We start from the raw sequence: 20,917 nt of genomic DNA, 5'->3' as shown, positions 1-20,917 counted from the left end.
TCTTCAGAATTAGACAATTGATGACACCTCTCTGGAATTGAGAAGAATAAGCTGTTAACATAACGTTATCATAAATATGGAATATAAAACCAATTCCCCAAGCCAACAAAGCTACGTTTAGAAAACTTTCTACATTGTTTATTTTTATATTTCCGACTAGAAGGTACACAGGAACATAAAGTGTAAGTGTAATGGGAATTCCTTCTTCTTGCACTTCCACTTGATTGGTTGAACCCTTTTTGTTTATATTATCTGCGGCGTAATGAATAAAACAGAAGACTGCAGACGTACACGACCGTTGCTCACATTTGGTCTATGTTATTTATCGCTTCTTCCAGTTCTTGTTCCGCTCAACCTCGTCCACCCCTCTTGCTATCGACTGAAATATTCAGGAGGGGGAATTGGCCCAAATTTTTTTATTGGGACATGAATTATAGGGAAGTATGTGATAAATAAATCGTTTTTATGATTCCTTCAGAAATAGAAGCAGAATAAACTAGATAGCTTTTTGAATAATCAGAAAATAACCTGAGCTTTCATCCCCCAAGATCGAAATCTGTACAGAGAACATCATTTTCTGTTTTTCTGCATGAAAAATCATCAAATTTTCATTTTTGAAGAATATCTATCGAATTCAATACATCAGCGTAAATGTATTTTATATATTATGAAATAAACATAGTAAAAACCATCAATAATATATTTTCAGATTAAAATCAATCTTCATTTCAATTGAAAAAAAGTGTTTAAGGAGTGTATTTTGAATCATCTGCGTTGAAATATGTATTCCAGTATTTGTCTTCTACGATGTAATCTATGTCACCTTTGATATGGTTTCGCAGATTCTTCATAATCTAAATATTGGATAATCTCAAAATTTTTTGTATGATTCTCCTCCTATGACTTCAAGTTTGCGCTTATAAATGTGTAAACAAGGAAAATTCACGATACTTGTAATCCTGCAATTATTCATTAAGTCATGCAGTGAGACTGAATCAAGGCAGATACAGCTATTTTTCGTAGGGGTGGGGGGGTTAATCATCTAGATAAACTTTGACGTAAAGTATGGACTTTCGTCTTTCAGATATGTATTACTTCTAGCTCTACGATGATTTTTCTAGGCGAAACGCTTGTCGAAAAATTCCAAAAAAGATGGGGTCACTTAAAAATTCATCAGGAGCACACAGATGCAACGAGGTCAATGAAATTTCAAGATTTATCACTAAAAGAGCTCCTCTTTCAGAATATGTTCAATTTTCAGCTCTACGATGATTTTTCTGGAAGATACGCGACTCGAAAGTTGACCTCCGAAAAATTCCCAAAAAGTTGGGTTCAGTTAAATCTTCCTCAAGACCGAACGGTTGCGCCGTGGTGGATGGAATGTTGAGATTCATTACTAGAAGGGTTGGTGATTGATATTTTAGAAACGTCTTCGAAATTGTTCAGAAAATAATTAAAAAAAAAAACTTTTTATGCCCATATCCCCGAAAATCTTTTTAATTTCAACAGAATGGAACTCGAAACTAATACAATCGTTATTCCAACTCCAGAAATGTGGTTTTAATTATCAATTTGTCGAACGCTCAACTCAATTGAAGAGACGACAATTCAAATACAATTTATAGCACTGAAGACAACATTGTATACTCCTTGAAAAGACCTCGAATTCTTGTCGAATATCACTCCCTATCAAATCGAATTAAATTATCCCCTCCCCTCTGGGGGGAGAACACGAGGAAGGATACTCAATGAAAAAATCGACCTACCCCACTGTCCGGAAACACAAAATTTCCAACAAATTCCCGACGTAGAAAAATCACAACAAAACCACCGTCAACAATAATCTCGTGTTATTAGTCCAACACTACCGATCACAACTCGCACCCATTTTCAGAGCGAACTCACGAAAACTAAGCGTGTAGTTAATTCTAGGCGTACAGAGATGAGTAAGCGTCGCGTAAGCGTGGTCATGAAAAGCCGGCGGACACGGACGGCTGGCGTCGCGGCGCCCTCAAACGCGGAACCGAAGGAGACGTAAAAATTGGGGGCATGTCGCTTCTTAAAACGCACACCTCGCGCACGCCCCATGTCAATTCGAGTATTACTACTTCGTATGTCGATATGTGGGGTTATTTCCACCTCACTTTTAGTCTGGATGCTTTTACTATCGATATTTCACATTTCACCCCTCTGCCATTAGTTATTCCTCGACGTACACGTGATACGTGAAGTCGTCTGTGTCACTAGGGCTCATTATCACATCAATGGTGTGCAGTAGGGTCAACGTGGCTATTCAACAATGAACGTTTCGTTTGTTCTTATTAAAATGAGGCCAATGAACATCAATGCGGAAAAAAACTAAACCTCCACACTTCCACATCGAAGAGAAACAAGGTAGAAGAAGAATACCGTCATGGGTAGAATTGGCCTTATGTATAGGTACTCTATTCATTTTCATTTTAGCAGTCGGTTGGCCATGGAATTTGACACATTTCACTCTGTATAGTAGGAAAATGTGGGGTTATGACGCTTGTCAAAACATTTTTGGGTTTTAAATCAACGCTATGTTGCATGTTGCCCACTCTACGTAAAAGTTTCTGTTATTACGTATTTTATCACAATGTCGAATCTCTTCGGAAAATATGTGACGAACATAATTGAAGTTTAAACAAACTGATTGAAGGCATACCAAATCCAGTTATTCTCATGGAAAATACAAGAGATCAGTATAATATCATAATATGCACTAGCTTGAGGAGAGTTAATGTTCGTCATCTTCTTTGGCTGAAGTTTGAATACATTAAATCAGTTGTAGATTTCAAAAATATTAACCCGAAGATGAAATGCATATGATGCAGTGGTTGGGAATGGGTATCTCCCGAAGGAATTAACATATAATTACAAGAATGTTAAATTCTTCAACAAAAAATCATCTTGCAATATAAGTAAAAGGAATTAAAGTAAGTTTCAAGTCAACATGAACTTCACCTTTGAACAAAAATTTCACATGAATAAACAATTAACAGGACAACTGGCGCGTATTTGTGGCTGTTCATCTCAATACATTGATATAATAATTAGGTATTTGTTGTCAAATGAAAAATAGAAAAATCAATTTTCGGAACTTATTCTACGTTCTACGATGACATTCATCGAAAATCCTGTGGTAAACTTTTCGCATTAATTCACTCAAACATAAAATTCTCAAATGCCACCACTTTTTTGGGTCTCCCAATAGAAGGAAATTCTTTGTCATCCTCTTCATTCACAATCATTCTGATTGTGGAAATACTCAGCTGAAATATAAGTCGTTTAGATTCAGATGAAACATCTCATTCTCTTACATTGAATATGTTCGCTATCGTCTGACGTACTGTGGATTTTAAAATATCAGGGTATACTGGGTATAACTATTTGAATGAGCGGACTTGAATTCTAAATAGCACTTCCTGAAACCCTGTCTCATTTTTCAATCACTTTCGGCATTTTCCCCATAAAAATTGATATTAGTTGTGGCAACGGCGTTATAACATTAACGACATTTCATGAGTGCCAACCTTACTCCGTTCTTGTTACAAAAACTTGAGAAAATTATGTCATGGCCAACCGACTGCTAAAATAAATGTGAATGGAGTATAGATACATAAATTTCGAAGCTCATGATTGCTGATTGTCAAAAGTATGGAGTAAATGTGTATTCCGATTTTGAATCTGCTACCATCAACACTAAAAATAGGAAAGGATTTTCATTGGATGAAGGGTAAACTAAGAATAGTGTAGATAAAAAGAATAATACTCATTATGATATTCCGTGTTTTCTTCCCGGTTATTTTATTCATAACAATCCTAATTTCTACACGAAGTTAGAGTTCATGAGCTATCTCACGTTCATGCAATTTTTCCTTTGAACTAATTTTCTCTTAGCCTCGCTAGATTGGATTCCTGAGGAATAAAATTCATTTGCATATAATTTTTACTCACCTCCATCGCTACTGAATCCTCTTCCGGATTTGCTGTCTGAATTCCATTCTTCCTCTGGAATGTAATAAGAAAATATATTATCTACATGAATGTATCATTGTGCATAAATTCTTCAAGCAAAATTCAGATTGGCGCCATTTCTATTGAAACTCTCTAGTAGCCATCTAGTTATTGCAAGAAGAAAATTGAAGAATGTGTGTACATCAAGTACACCCTGTCTCAATAATAATATCAATCATCAATGGAAAACGATAGATATTAATATTCGCATCACTCTCGAAGATATGTTTCTGTACGAACAACTCTAGTTCGTATAGTAAATAAAAAAGTTTTGAATGTTGCCATAACTCACCCCCATCTCTTCCAATTTTCCGTTTCTTCTTCGAACCGGAACTTTGTTTTTGATTTGCATTCTTATCACTTTTCTCCTTGTCCTTATCCTTATTCTTCCACCTTATCAGCATGGCCGAACGATGTTGAGCTCACTAAGTACGTGAAGAATTCATTCTCACTGTAAAAATTACCATTATGACTGCTCTAAATTGCCAACAGCTATTCGTACACTATCATGTGCTATTTTTTCTACAATTATTGAATTTGATTCACATAGTTCACATTCTCAGTTTCAAAATTCGCATTTTTGGTCCCTTCATCCGAATTTTGAATAGGAGGAAGCTGCCATAATAATTATTTAATATTTCTGGATGAATCATCAATATGAATCTACTCTTGTGGGAAAATTTGAACTGAAACAACATGCCCTTCTGGCTTATCAGGGATCAAATCGGTCACGCTACTCGGAAGAAAACATAATTCTCAAATCGATAGAGTTGATAGCTCTCGTAGAAACCTTCTAGTTGTTGTTATCTTTCCCATGGAATCCTGAGTTTTATTAAAAATCTTTGAAATTTTGGAACATTCATTCATTTCCAAGGCCTAATATAGATTTAAGTATGCATAGACAAAAAAGTACCTGATACCACTGGTCAAACAGCCGATAGATCTCAAGTGGCTGCATGTTAGCAAACGGCTGCTAACTTCACACCGGTACTTTTTGTATCTGCAGATAATTTATAACCGAGAAATTTAGACAGAAATTGAGTGAAACATATAGTCAAGTGTTAAATTTCCCTTATTAGTGTAGAAACAATGTTTCACCATGAGATTAGCGAGGAATCAATGTCGAGAATCATCTTTTTTAGAAGATTTCCTCCAATTGAAAGAAGCGACCGTACTATGTGAGTTCGAAACTGAAAACAAATAGAACTCTATATTTCTCTTCCAAATAGAAACAGGAGTTATGGATCCGTTAAACTTGACTGTTTGCGAACTAAACTTCAAGAGTCCAAACTTCAGAAGGCACTCAACAAACATTGAGACCATCAGATAGACATCCTACAAGATGGCACTATTTAAAAACATCAAGTAATTCGAAGTAACCTTCACTTATACCAGAGAAAAGTGCCTTAAAAATGGCAATCTCGTAAATTGATAATCCCTATCTTCAGCTCAGTATCTCTTAATTTTATTTAGTTGAAAATGCTGCATCAAATAATGCCAAAGGGATTTGTGAAACAAAAGGAACTATTTCGATCCCTTGTGTATCTTTACACTATATAACATGGTTCTTCCACTTGGAGAGAAGGGTTGTGGGTTAGGTTTTTCAAGTATTGAAGGTTGAAGGTGGTTGCAAGTCAAAAATTAATATTCATACCCCCTGGTAGTGTTATTCACTACGAAACATGGAAAATTTCAATTTTACATGGACCTGCCTGAGCTTTTTCTTCTCTATGGAAGTCATAGGTATTATGAAATTTATTGCACACTTTTGAGTCTCGATATAAGTCTTTATACAAGGGCAACTGACTTTTCTCATTGAAGCCGCTATGGATATTTTGAACCAGGAATTTTAGAATCCTTCTCGAACCGAGGAAAGTTTTTAATTTCAGTACCAATGTGAATTGTTTCACAGAAAATGAAAAATGAAAATTTAATTTTCATGGGGTCATTTTGTAATATTGAAAATATCTCGAAATTGTTTTTATTTTGATATTTTCAACTTGCGGGTTGAAAGGTCAGTATTTCATCTAGATATTGGAGATGATAGTCCAGGAAAAGACACAAAAAGTTTGGTTAGCTACATATCAACAGCAACGTAGTTTTTCTTGCATCAAAAACCAAAGGGTACTCACAGAACACACAGAAAAAACCTTTTTGATCCGCGAATATACTGTCTGCCGAAAACCGCCACTACATGTCGAAATCACTTAGTTATTCCACGTATAACACGAACATCATCAGAGGTTATTAATGCAAAAGTATCCGGAAAATTTAAGGGAAAACGCGAAGGCTAAGGACGATACCTATCCTGAGTTTCCCACTACATCCAGCATCCCTTTTGACGTAACAGAAGGAATCGATAGGAGCGCTCTCGGCTGCTAACGTTCATTTCGTGAACCAAGGGGGTGAACGCCCCAGTTATACACGCCCTTTAGCGAAGATCCGGGAAAATATATTATTTTCTAATCATCGCATCGAGATGGTCTTCGATGGGAAAAATATCGGAATTATTTTCCGCAATTTCACCACTTTTCAATGCAGGCACCGTGGGAAATTAAACGGACCGTTTTGTACTCCTATCGACATATTTCCCTCCCGATTTCCTTCGTTAGAGATGGTGCTTGCGTGGATAGCTAAATGTAGTGATGTTATAATTCGAATTAAAAATAATCGTTAATCCGATTATTGATATAATCGGCATCATCCGATTATTGAAATCGAGAATTCGAATGAAAAATAACCTGATTACAGAACCTAACTTTAACCGTGTTGCATCGTTACATGGAGATTATGGAGAAATCGGTGAATGAAATAACCTGAAATCTAAAACATTTGGATTTTGGGCCTCGGCACAAGGGTGTAGAGAATCGGGCAGCTGTGAATGTAGATTCTAGAGCTCATGTAAAGGTTGTTAATGGGCATTTAAGTCTTATTACTTCTTTTAACAGGCGTGAACTAAGACATTTCTCATCTCGGAATTTATTATTCGGAATTGAACGGAAATTAAAACTTCTTTCATTTCCGACTGTATTCAATGATATTTTCGGTAGAACTTGGTCTACTGTCAATGACGATAATTGAATGGCAAATCGGTCATTCTACCGATAATAATGAGGTAGGAAGAAATGAAAAAAACTCTTTATTTTGGATGCTAAATTCAAAACATCAGTAATAAAACTAATTGATATTGCAGTCCGGTCCTTACCGAGCTTCGAAACTCGATCGAGATAGTTTCGTTTCGAAAACATTCAAATTATGAGATGAATTCGAATGTCTGCTCGACAATCTGCTGCAACCCCACCGTCACCATTTGAATGCTCGATTCTTAGGTTTCAGGTTATTTTTAATTCGAATGATCATTCGATTATTGAGATCATTCGAATCGCCATAATCCGATTATTGAAATCATCCGATTATGAACAACACTAGCTAAATGTGGGATAACATTTTTCTGCTTGTTTATTCAGGAAATGGGATTATTGGGAACAACCTTCTTCTTGTTGATGTATTAGATGGTTTGTGGGGGGATATACTACTGCATCTTATCTTGGGATTTGAAAGAATTATTGTTTCAAATTAGGATGAATACAAGTAGAGTTATTATATTTATATTATAGAGACACCACATCATAACAGATTTTACCATTATGCCATTATGCTGGCAGTGTTTTCCTGAATTACTATATGAGTTGACATCGTTGATTTTGTAATTATACCCTCAAATATTAACGAAAATGGACAAAGCAAAAAAGTGTTTTCGAATGGGAATTAACTATGCAACAAAATTCAACTGGCAGATAGGCAGATTTGTGCTACATCCCATAATACAACTTTGAAAAGGAGCTTTTGGGGAGGATTTTCTACTTATGCAGGATAATTCCCTACAGCATACTATCAAAAATATCTTGAAGCCGAAGGATGAGAGTGTACTATATATACTGGCACTTTCTTCCTACCCTTAATTCTATCGAACCTTTGGGGGAATTGGAAGTATCATGGAACGCATGCCTTGATGATTTCGTATTTGCTTCTAGGCAAACAGTGAAAGGTAGTTTATCCATTAAATTTTATTTTGTTTCTGATTCTTTCAAACGTTGCTGCTAAAGAATTAGGCTTCTTATTTCAAACTATGGTGTTTCCTCCTTGAATTATTTTCTAAATATCACTCGCTGTAATGAATTCTGCTAATAAATATTTCGAAATGAGACGGTACTCTTCTAATACCAAAAAACATCTCTTGAATGATATAGATCGTTTCAGTTCAATTTTTCTTGGTATTTTTTAATCGAATATTAGATACAAACTGAGTCAGTACATTCAACTGTTGGCTATTTTATAACAGATACTCAGATAGATTTTGCTAACCAATACTGGCTCTTGCAGTATTTTTTCTTAATTTTAATCAATTGAAAAAAATTATTACATCATTACCTGTTCTAAAATTCACATCATTCTCATTTTTGGTGGATGCGCAAAACGCCGTGAATTTACAGAATGATAACAAATTCAGTTAGTGATTGAAACTGGGTCATTCATTCGGACAAGCTCTGAAATTTTTTTTCGATATTTTGTTCAGAAGAATCGGTAACTGAGAAAAGTGTGGTTAAAAAAAGACGTAAGGATATACAAATATTTTATTGAATTAAAATAAATAAAGATGAAGCCATTACTGAACATTAATTCACATAAATAACTTATTTACAATTTCTACATTTCTACCCAGGATACAAACAACATATAAAATGGAAATCACTGGATCTTGGATACACATAATCATTTCTCAATATAACTCTGCATTACAAAAATACTCTATGTATATATTTACAGCCAAAATTGGAATAATTTTTTTGAGGAATAAACTGTGAAAAGCAACAATAACATAAGCATCGAAGATCGTATGGATTCATAGATATAATTTCAGATATTAAGTATAAAAAAGTGCATGATTATGTTTTCTGATTAAAACCTGACAGTTATCAGATAACAGGATATTGCTTTACTCAGACTTCGGACTCGGAACAAAAGCTTAGGTTTAATTGAAATTGCACAAAAAATCAGACTGCTTCTCCACTATACTGATTCATTGACCACCTCTAGAAGAAATAAAAAGTCATGTAAAAACTGTACAAGAAGTCAAGTGGACTGAACTCACCCTAGTTTGCGATCGAAATTCAAAACAACTTATTGAAATCAATATCTGAAGAGTGACATAAAAATTTGTATATGTGAAGATCTTCGAATTTGAACCTGAAGGAACTACAAGGCAAGCATAATAGTTTAAGAACATTCATCATATAACAGCAAATTGTTTTATTTCTTTTTCTTCTTCGAAGAATTATTTTTTTTCGAATTCGTGCTCTTATCGTTGGGCATCACCTTTCCACTTGGTGGTAGAGGGGGAAGGGGTCTTACTGAACCCCTGGAGGAATGCATCTGAGGAATTTCATTCTGCATTTCAATGTGGCTATCATGAAGCTGGTAGTTGTTATGCCTTCGATACAACATGTCATTGCTACTCGCTGTTAACCTTGTACCTCTCCTAAAACTCGTAGGAGAAGTTGGTAATTCCTGTAATTGACCCATGAGGACTCCACTCGCTTGTATTCCACCCTCCATAGCTCCAACATCATGAATTCGACCATACATATCACAGACTTTGTTTCTTACGGTTACTTGTTTGGGCCTGGAAGCATATAAGGGCTCTGGAATATTGGGATTGTTGTTTACTGTATAACCGTAAGGTGAACCAACGAAATCGTTGCGATAACCTATGTGCTGACCATAAATATTATCAGTAATCAGAATTTCTCGTCTAGGAGATATTCGGCTCTGACCCACCGGTGGACGGTTATCTCTAACAACATTATTGGGTTGATACTTTCTGTTTCCTCCATACTGAGTCGCATAACCGTATGGAGGCTCTGGTAATTGTATGGATTCATGTCTTGTCAATCTGGGTACAGGTCTGTTTCGTAGATCTGGTTGACGTGCTGAATTCGCCTGAGCGTTCCTCAAATTCTCCATCTCTTGTCTGCTGAGAGTTCTGTAGTAACGTCCACCATACACAGCTTCTGAGTCTGAGTTATAATTAGCCGGTCTCACCATCTGCGATCGCCCAGCGTAACCATACAAATTCTGCCCGTATATTGAATCCGTATCCGAATTGTAGTGGTTTCTCACGACTTGATTTTGACCATATATAACTTGATGCTGCTGCAATGGAGCCTGTTGGGGAGGCAGAAAAACATCGTCTTCCAATGGTGCGTTGTTACCAAGTTTCTCCAGCCTCCTCTGTGGAGGACTCCTCGTGAAACCATTCTTAGTAGGCCAGGCTTCGACGTTGGCTGGTTGTTGCGAATTCGAAAAGCTGACCTTTTTGTTCGTTTGCATTGTCTGAGGAGCACTACCGCCACCAGTCAAGCTGCCTCTACGAAAGATCGGTTTGTATGTTCCATAATCCCCGTTGGTCTGTCTTTGAATGTTCGAGTTTCGTGAAGATGAAATTTGGGAGTTTCTAGCTGGCAAATATCCGTATATATTTCTGTCTTGCATGTGATACGCAACGGTGTTAGTTTCTGGAATTGCCATCTTGAGAACGTTAACGTTTTGTTGATGTTCGAAGGGTTGGTGTTGTCTGGGATTCCTCGGTACACTGGAACTCCTTCTACTTCGATTTTCTTCAAGTCCTCGAGATCTTCTGGTAAGAATTGGATCCTCGGCGTATCCTCTCTGGGAAAAATGTAGTTGTGACAAGTATATCTCGTAATCTTCCTGCTCTTTTATCTTCTTTATTTCTTTCCAGTAATAAGCCTCTACACTCTTTCTTATCTCATCTTTATTAGGTGAAGATGGAGATTTATTGACGTTGCTTTGGGATCCATTTCTTCTAACCACTGGATGCTTTTGTCTCAACTCAACATCTGGAGAAGGTTGTGGAAACATTCCAGGTTGTGGAGAAGCACAATTCACTTCCAACATTTTAGTTGGAGGTAATGGAGAGAGAGTCATTGAAGACCTAGGACTGGTCAACAATGTACCTCTCGGGGAAGACGTCGGATTCGAGTAAGAGTCCTTGTTGATCCTTCCAGTCCGACTGGGCGTCCGTTCTGGTGATTCCTCATGAGAAATGTTCTGTAACGTTTGTTTGATCTGGTCCAGTTCTTCGTTCAATTTTTGACTGTTCTCTTCGAATTTTTCACGCAGGGCGTTCAACGCCTGGCAAGTTTTGTTATCTGGAGTAGACTCTGCTTGGGGATTGAACGATTGTTCCTGTGAACTAGGTCGGGGTTGAGCTCCAGAAGGGCTGGGGGTACTTTCTGGTTTTTTATCACTCGAGTTTGTATTTTTAAGAAGCTCTGTGGCGATTATCTTCTCTGTACTGATACGAGAAGTAGGCAGCGGGGATTTCAGTCTCGGTTGTAAGGGAGTGGTATCCCTGTTGGAAGGTAGGCGTAGCTTGGAACCTTCCAAAGATGGCGATCGGGGTGATCTTGGAATTGGTGATTGCGTTTTTCTGGAATCTTGCGATGTTAATGTCGACGTACGATTCGAATTACATTTCCTGGTTTGGTCTATCGCATCAAAAACAGTCCCATATATGTCCATGACCTCTGGACGAGCCTTATCTTCAATGTCAAGGGTTACAGTGGTATCGTTAGGTTTACCATCAGGTTCCTCCTTTTCATTATGATATGGATTTGGAAGTGGTCGTCCAGAATTAATCGGTAGTCTGGCCCTAGGTTTCACAATGTTCACTGGCTGATAAGTATCTGTTGCCCTTGGAGGAGTATCCCTTCGAAAAGAATCGTTCCTCACTATCTTTGACCTTTCCATTCCGTTATTATCTCTTTTTAACTGTTGTAGTTCAGCCTGAGCAATCAGAGCATTCTGGTAAGTATTGAACCTTTCAGATTCCATCGTACTAGTGGTGGAAGAACTTGTATCGATGTATTTAATAACATTAGCGTGTTGTACACTCGGTTCGTTTTGATTTGGTGGAACTCCATTTTTCAGTTTCCCCAAATCTTCATCGGGGTTTTCGAAACTCTGCCGAATTTTGTTGAACCTATTGATGTGATTATTTGCATACCGCATCAGTACTTCTGGTGGGGGATCTTCCTCGATGTTTTTAGGAGGAAGCGGTTTACTCTCGTAACCTTTTTCTCTTTTGTAATGATCACAGCCTACTGTATGCCTTTGGGGAGTATTTCTGATGAACGAATTGCTATGGGTTTCGTTCTGGTAATTGTCAACATAGTCAGAACTCGGGGAATTGTTAACATCTGGTTCCTTCACTTTCTTCTTTTTATCTTTTCCGAAGAATGACACGGAGAACAGTTTTCGAAAACTGTTGGTTCGTTTTTTGTCTTTCTTCCTTGTGTTATCCATTATGAAATTCGACAATTCTTTTTCGATTTTATCGACAGTATCCACCGATTCCGATCTCAGGACACATGGCACGTAATCCACATACTCTTCTTCACTGTGCTTATCTTCCCTTGCTCTGAACCTAGAGTTCGTTCGGTTCGTCCTGTTTTCTTTGCTGGATCTTCTATGGAAATTACTGAATAGTTCGAACCTCCCCAAACTCAAGGTACTCAATCTAGGATTCGGATTTTTGTGGAGTTTCGAATAAGCTGACCTGTTGATGGCGGTATTTTTATCATTCCTCAAAATCACGATATCTTCCTCTTCGTTTCCTCTGGTAGCATGGTCCTCTGACCCGTTCACGTCAATTGTGATTTCTGTTTTGTATATGGGACTTTTGTCGTCGAGTGGCAGGTGTGCATCGTCAGGCGGTACTTCTTCATTTCCGTTATTCTTTTCACTGGTGTTTTCGGTGCCAGTCATTGTCAATGGATAGAGTGGCCAAGGTCTCCTGAAACAAGAAACGTTTATTTAGTACTGTGAGACTTCGGTAAATATTAGAGCTACGTTTGTTTCGGCGAAGAAAAGAAAACAATGGGAGTTTAGTCAATATTGTGGAGTCAAATCGAGCATATTTGCATATTTGTTCATTATTTTCAACAGTGGATATTAGGACCGGAGTAGAAAGAATTGAAAATGAATAAATATTTGTAATTCCCTTTTCGAAATCCATTGATTATTTTCGAATGGATTACAACCTTCAACTCCTTAAAAAGATGATAAACTGGACATTACTAACGTTCTTAAAACTAGGCATCCGACAAAATGCAGCTTGCGGGTTAAAAAATAGAATAGTTTTTTGAATATTATAGTCTATGAACCCACTGTTCGTTTCTATCTTCCTATCAAAACGTAATAATATTTCTTCACCAAAATTATGAATCCGAGTTGAAATTTACATCGGAATTTGAAGTAAACAAAGTAATATTCCTCGAACTATGTTCGTAATATATGGTCACGTAGGAATTCTAGCATAACATGTATCAGCTCTTACGCATTTGTTCAACTGAATGTGCTCGTGAAAATTTCAATGTTGAGATAGAAGGACCCTTAGATTTCTTCATTCAGTCGAATGAAAAATTCCGTCAAGCGTTCAGATGTTCACGACACATCAGAAAACCGTTTCAGGGACAAAGACACTCAAGTCTGGGTATAGATTCAGAGTGCTGTGTTTTATATTGAACAGAAGAACACATAAACAGAGCCAAACTACTCACTAACAATTATAAATTGAAGCACCTTGCAACACCACTAGCACGACTTTGGCGAAAATTCACGGACAGTAATTCTGTAAAAGTCGATAGAACCAAGTTTATTCGAGATAAAACTGATAAGATAAGGAGGTGAAATTATTGACATACGTATGAATTCGATTAGGGCATATATGTATATCGACATTAGTCACTGACGACACAAATCTACCTTTCTGAAAAAGCTTATCTGAAAAATCGAGACTGCGAAGTGGGGAAGGTACAAAAGCGCTCATATTCTGAGAAAATATCTTTCGAAGGATGGAAAACAACTTATTTTAATTCGATCCAAATGATGAAGAATTAAGATTAGATCTCTAGATGTGTGAAATGAGGTATCCACTGAATTATTTATTGCCTAGATGATATCTGACTGCTACCAACCTCAATAATAGATAGTTAATATCAATTTTTATCACAAAACAGAAAACTTTCTTGTTAATTTTCAATTGATCTGGTGGAAGACACAAGAAAAGCACTTTTCACTAAGAGATTTCACAAAAAAATGGATATTCATCCAACGAAAACTTCGATATTACACAAGCCATTACGAGATTATAAAACATGAATTATTCAAGAGAAAATGGAAGCTTTTACTGCATAGCATTCGTAATACTGTTATCGGAACCTTTAATGACAGAAAGTTGTCCTGATATTATTAATGTGCTACAGTGATATTCTCTAAACATTTTGAGAAGATTCCATATCGTGGTTTCTTTACGTATTCAAGAAAAACACAATCTTTTGGAAGAGGAAAACACCAAAGTAACTACGAATCTATATATATACTTAAAATAATGTGTCATATCAACAGCGAAAATATATTATTTCATTATCAAACTCACTATATACCTACACCTATTTATAATGATTTATAATATGAGTGAGGAAATCAATATCACTATTCGATTGCAGTTTTTCCACTTAAATGAAGTGTTTAAAATGAACAGTAACTTGACCTGAAACACAGTGACAGCGACTATAAATTCTAGTGGAGTAACAAATCTTCTGAAAACAATTTCTATTCAAAAATATTGAACTCAGGGAGGGTAGATGAACATGTTTGAAAAATTCTGAAGAATTCCTTTTGTTACAAAGTATAAAAGATGATGAAATTTTCCTGATAATCCAAAGCAATTTTGTTGTTCAATTTGAGAAAATCTCTCAATAATGCTTACACCTAATACAATTTTCTTCTGAGAAAAAACCCTACGGCCTGTGATAAAATTAGCAACCAAAGGTGTCAAATATACAATTGGCCACCCCGTTTTGTGCAGCAGTCTGACAGGTAAATTTATACCTGTAGTACTTCGACGGTGCTGTAAACTCAAATGGTATGCGGTGACAATAACTCTGTGAAACGTGTGGTTAAAGATGCTTAAGAAGAAGTGGGCGAAGCAATCTTGGCCGACAACAGCCTTTCAAGCTCGGGAAACAGTATAATGCACATGAATCGATTGTTGAAGATTCAACATATCGAATGTGTGTTTAACATTCTAGGCACATAACCTTGTATCACGTTGATATGTGCCATAGCACAGAAGGAAATTTTTCTGAATAAGTCGAGCAAAATGTTATATGAGGTGATTTTTCTGCCGCCCAACTCACCTAAATACATATTTGTATAATATCCTTCGAATTCAAATTGCTTTATAAATATTCTGTATTGAAGTTGGTAGGTACCTGTAATTGAAAAATAATATTTATCTTTGATCCCTATTCACGTTTATAATTATATCCCCTTCCATTTCTGATGTTGGTGCTCATTCCCATTACCAAGTTGCATGATTATTGATGCTGAATAATTATGCAATTGTAGAATTATTCATTTCGTCATGATGATTATCCATTTTCAGAACTCAATCTCGCAAATTCTGTCTCAATGCAGATATATTTTCGGAAATCCTCGTTTAAGCAGAAGGAATATTGAAAAATTTGAATGGAAGCATTCTCTGCAATTCTGCAAATGACATTTTCTGAATTTAAACCGCGATTGAAACAGATTCTTCTCAGTAATTTTTCACCACAAAAGGAATACACCGATAAATTTGGTCAATGTTCAAAAATTCAAAAAGAGGTTTCTATTAATTCGATACGAGCATCATTTCTTGGAAAAATTTGAAATTTATCTAGTCTACACTATATTGGATTCACATTTCCCAACTCAAATTCGTGTTTAGTAATCGAAATTCAAATATACGAAACTTAATCCTTGATATGGGTAATCTCCATAAATTATATAAACAAATATTTATCTTTCTTCGACTCACGTGTTCTCTACATACACAAAAATGTTCTACAGTTCTCGACAGATAAGTAAATTAATAATGAACTGGTTTTAATGTAGTTGCCACCTCAATAACGCATTTCGTAAGAATAGCGTCATAACTAATTCCTGAACTCCAAGCACGTCTCAGAAGATTACGGGAAGATTTTTTTTCGATGAGTAAGGAAAATAATAGAATGGTTAGGAATGCGGACTGGGAACAAATCAATATGGACTAGATTAAGTAACACATTATGAGTCAGCTACAGAGGGGACTCCGAGTTAAAAAGTCGACTTAGCGATGTGACCCTTGAGCTTTTCAGTATTCCAGTTAGCTATTACACGTTATGTCTGGGCTCTTGAGATGATTATTGTAAACATACACATTTCTTCGTGAGTCGAGGAGCTACATTGTTGATGAAGCTGTCTCTCTTTCTCTCACTACAATGTCTTAACCAGTTAAGTAGTAAGTTTTCCACACATTGCCTTCAATAAGCATATTTCTTCTCATACAAAATATAACAGGAGAACGCTGCAGTAAAAATTAAATCAAGATTTGAATGTCTACCTACATCTTTTCATCTAGGCCCATTCGGCAAAAATGGAACTAGAAAAAGTATTTCAAGAATCTACCGTTGATATTTACACACGTTCAAATACGATGCTAGAAATTCTTGTAATACGTAGAACCTGTGTATTTTAATTCGAGAGAATCAAATTTGTTGATCGTTCAACAATCATCATTGATCTGGAAGGGAAAGAAATGCTTAACGTACATGAAGAATAAGGTCTTTCTTTCTTGAATCGATTTCTGTCATTTCTTTCACTCACCTCGAGAATATCTCCAATAGAATGTGAATCACACAGTAAAAAACTGAATGAAATTCACAGTTAATGCCTGATTCAGAACAGCATTCCAACATAACTTACATTTCTTTCGCATAGAATTCGAACAGAGCAGCAACGTAAAAACAGTTTCTATCGATTGAGGTAAATAGACTCGGAAATAGGATAGCTACCAGTAAATTAGTTCTACAAAAAAAAATTCGATTCTCGTTCTCAAGGTTTCGCTGTCGATGGACAAATGCAAGTACACGATTCGTCTCACAATTTTGACCCAAAATTCCTAGATAATACATATAATACTTGAATAAATATTAAGTTGAATTGGCTTCTCCAGAGTTAATGCTACTCAGAACTGTTATTACCTGGGTATATCGATTGTAATATGACCTTTTCCCTTCTTCGAATGACGTCCACGGGTAATTTCAAAATTGCGACAATAAAAATACGATCATAAATGAGATGGAACGTGCCAAAAACCAGCTGAAACTACTTAGGCACTTAGGGATACCCAGTAGAACAATCTCAATATTTGTACTTCCCCACCTTATTAGCATGAAGCCGACAAAACATCGTAAATCATTGTCCGAGAAAAAACAAAGATTTATGAACGGCAAGAAATTTTTTATACAAGCCTAGAAGAAAGGTGCGTCATGTTAGGTGGACGAATCTTGGTAGGTAATAGTACAGTAGGTATTTATTTCCAGGCCCTCGCCCCACACTGAAACAGCTGCCCGGGTAGATTTAGTACGATCATCAATTAAATTTATTGCTTTCTTCCTGTTGTCTGATGGACTTGAGAATGGGATGTATTTCAATGCATGAATGATTTTCAAGAAATCGATACACATACCGCAGCCTGATTTATTTTATGCTAATACAAAAAGACAGATTGATATACTTTTTGTTACAAAAATGTATCACCTTACAGTTGCTTCCTTTCAATTCACATCATATTATTGAATACGATGAAGTAGAGGATGTCCCTTGTTGGATTTCAAGTAACAAAACGTCTTATTAATTACTGAGGGAAATAACCATAATGTTTGAGATTTGTTCAACACTATTTACGAATACCATAAAAAACTTTTCGGTGTGAGAACCTTCAAATTCCAAATATTTACTTGGAATCAATTGAGATTTCGTTTTTATCGAGGTTTTTATGGACCTATCGTTAAATTTGAATAAGGTCAAAAACAGACCACTCATTCAATTTCACCAAATAAACCGTGTGATTATTGACCTTTCATGATGTAGGTAACCTCATGTGTTTATTATCAATAAATTTATTCGAAATACAGCCAGACATAGCGTGGTACCTACACGGAATTTCCACTAGAACTACAAAATTATACACCAATAATATCAATAACGTGGAACTAATTTCACTTTGATTCTTCAATTCGAACCTCCTGTTCCCGTTTTCAGGGAAAATACACAAATTTCAATGAATAAAATAGTAATTATTACATTCCCTAGCCTTTAGGTTTCCAGAAAATTATTTTGATTCAATATTTTGAAAAAATAAGGATATAGAGTAGGTTTTTGAAATATTATTAATTGTTGGTTCAATGCAATACATTATTGATAGCTTTAAATGTATAGATAATCGAGATTTTAGTTTTCAGTATTGTCTTTCAATCAAAATTGAAAATTGGACATGTCGAATCTTGCTCAGAATCGTGGAACCCACAAATTGCGTGTTTTTAGAGAGATTTTTTTACCACACCGCCACAGGTAATAACAGTTTGATAGCTTTCAGGTAAACTCTAATACAAAGGGGATAACGAAATATTTTTCCAGCAGTTAGGAAGAACCATTTTGGGACTCTGTTAATGAGACGTTTTATTTTATTGAAATCGTTTTTTTTAAATCAAGGAAAACTGTGGAAATTTCAGGAATGATTATAATTATTTCATAATGTGTTCCGAAAGTGTATTATTAAAAATAATTCGATAACACACATTGAAATTTTGTAAGCTTTTCAATAACCGCATATTTTTGCTCATTCGATATTGAAAGATTCGATATTTTGGAATCAAAAAATAACTCTTTAGTTTTAAAAGGAAAAATACCAATGAGGTATATGGACACTGAAAAACCATTCGAATAATGATGTTTTTTGGTCAATGGACGAATTTAATTGCTCTATAATTGACTAATTATGAAAATAATTGACTTTACAGGAATAAATATAAAATTGTGTACTGAATATGAGCTCTTTGGTTTCTCTATGTATCAATATAAAAATTGGGTCGACTGAACTCACCATTTTCGTAGATGTAGTGGTGCTTTCACGAATAATGAAAACAAATACTGCAACGAGCCGGTCCGTCAGTTCTCGCTATATGTTCGACCTTCGTAAAATTGGTAATCCTTAGCACAAATAACGAGGTACTAGTGCACATCCAACAATATTTACGTCGCAATTGAACAGGGCCAACAGAGGCACTCTTTGTTAACGCACCAAGATTCACAGCACCAAACCAATCTTTGTTCAATAGCACTGTCACCTAGCTCACACTTGCTTGTGATTTTACCGAGATTGCTGTTGGTACTTAGTTCGATCCGTTGAAAATTGAGATCTGCATTAACAGCGTACTTCGATTACACGTGATGTGGGGCGACTAAGCCAGTTTCTTACTTGAGACCTGAGAGAGAGAATAGGAACTGAAAGCTTAATAGGTTCGGGTACCTCTAGATCTACCAGCTGTGCGGGTACAATCTTCGCGTTGCCTAAGGGCTTTAAAAAGATTCCTTCCTTTGCGGGGATACAGTGTGTTATAAATAACCGTTGCGATTTCTTGGATGGTCCTTAAATTCCCGAGTCGTGAGGAGTATTCTTATATGGCGCTTTATCATGCTTGATTGGATTGTTTACTATTCAGAGTTAATTGTTATTGAATTGTCCCCTATTAAGATATCGAAAAAATCTCTTTGATGTGGCGAGTAAACATGTCTCATTGTTATGTAGATCACTGCCACTAGTCAGATATTTCTATTTTTACTATAATAATATAATAATCGGATGCTGATCCGATAGAGCGATAAATTTGGTATAAATTCACCATATATTATCAAAGGTGCGTGTACACGACTATTATTTATTGATATAGGTACACTTTCACCCAATACTCATATCTTAAACACCTTATTTTCAAGTTTAGTGCATACAAACTGTTTCAAGAATAAAAGTATATTGAATTGCCACCCCCACCGCTTCTTTTATGTTTCGTGTAATATTTTTCATTGTTATAATAAAACACCACTGTTTTTTTTTCGAATAAATATTATTTCTAATATTGTCCCTCCCCCATCCATGAAAAAAATTGATATGTCGAACTTTTTTCACGGTATGCTATGTTCGATTCAAGAAGTATGATGCATTCATCTGCTTGTCTTCATGCAAGTCTCAATTTTACAATAAACCTTTGATAATTAACCAAATCACCTGGGTAAGAAGACATGAAATTCCAGTGTAAATGATGTTATATACCTATTCTGCATATTCAAATTCACTCTTCATAATGTTGTCGCTGATTTGAATTCAATGTAATAAGTACTAACCTTTTTGTATTATAATTTCTTCAAAATCGGTAAAAAAAATCCTCAATCAAAAGAATTTTATTTTCGAATTCGGATTTTCAATAAGTGAAATATTAAAAAATGTCTAGCTAATTCATGAAATTCTGATTTGAAAGTATGTACGACTCTTTCAATTGAATTTTCGAGTAAAAAATTTACCTCTCATTACAAAGTATAAAAATTTCTACTGAAGGGCGAAAATGTCGAGATTTATTATTGAAAATAATTAACCAAAATCAGTTCTATTCAAGTGAAAAAGCGAAAATATTTTTGTGGCATTCCTTTTCTCACGACTATGGGCATCTTATCAATAATCCGTCGGATAACAATATTTTATCTGAAAATAATTTGTTTCAAACTTATCACATAGTATACCTTGGAGTTACTGATAAAAATAAAAACTATTCAGAATTCTCCCATGGGTTTTGAAGTGACTGAAAGACGTAATAGATATTTCTGTCAATTGTGGCTTGGATATACTATGTAAAATAAAATCTCAACTCAA

General features: G+C 35.7%; 2 protein-coding genes across 20 annotated transcripts in view; both read right to left on the bottom strand.

Annotated features, from left to right (window-relative positions):
* The window catches only part of LOC123310913 (coiled-coil domain-containing protein CG32809), a 63,038-nt gene extending 56,714 nt beyond the window's left edge, over positions 1-6,324 (bottom strand). For 5 of the 16 annotated variants that reach the window (XM_044894608.1, XM_044894613.1, XM_044894615.1 and 2 more), the window contains exons 1-3: positions 6,174-6,318; positions 4,334-4,492; positions 3,982-4,035 (exon numbers count right to left, since the gene is read on the bottom strand). In XM_044894608.1, coding sequence (XP_044750543.1) covers positions 3,982-4,035; positions 4,334-4,445 — 166 coding nt within the window. In that variant the 5' untranslated portion in view covers positions 4,446-4,492; positions 6,174-6,318. Of the gene's footprint in view, positions 1-1,766; positions 1,994-3,981; positions 4,036-4,333; positions 4,493-6,173 lie in introns of those variants that run through there. The other 11 variants (XM_044894612.1, XM_044894619.1, XM_044894614.1 and 8 more) reach the window with 6 other exon arrangements.
* A 2,337-nt stretch (positions 6,325-8,661) lies between these two features.
* LOC123310914 lies at positions 8,662-19,490 on the bottom strand. Of its 4 annotated transcripts, none has more exons than XR_006537410.1 (3): positions 19,097-19,490; positions 9,194-12,919; positions 8,662-9,134 (listed from the first exon to the last, which is right to left on the bottom strand). XR_006537410.1 is itself a non-coding variant. In XM_044894626.1 (2 exons), exon 2 carries the CDS (start codon positions 12,889-12,891, stop codon positions 9,352-9,354), a length of 3,540 nt encoding a protein of 1,179 aa, XP_044750561.1. In that variant the 5' UTR covers positions 12,892-12,919; positions 19,097-19,490; the 3' UTR covers positions 8,662-9,351. The 4 variants fall into 4 exon arrangements, 1 of the variants encoding a protein (XP_044750561.1); XR_006537411.1 differs by lacking the exon at positions 19,097-19,490 and adding an exon at positions 13,686-13,813; XR_006537412.1 differs by lacking the exon at positions 19,097-19,490 and adding an exon at positions 13,690-13,795.
* Between the last annotated feature and the right edge of the window lie 1,427 nt (positions 19,491-20,917).

Source organism: Coccinella septempunctata, chromosome 4 (genome assembly GCF_907165205.1).
Source record: "Coccinella septempunctata chromosome 4, icCocSept1.1, whole genome shotgun sequence".
Lineage (NCBI taxonomy): Eukaryota > Metazoa > Arthropoda > Insecta > Coleoptera > Coccinellidae > Coccinella > Coccinella septempunctata.
Note: the sequence above shows the minus strand (reverse complement) of the source record. Positions and strands in the feature narration are given on the sequence as shown.

Bases quoted from the DNA above. Each gene is read 5' to 3' on its own strand.
- LOC123310914 (XM_044894626.1), bottom strand. From the start codon at position 12,891: ATGACTGGCACCGAAAACACCAGTGAAAAGAATAACGGAAATGAAGAA.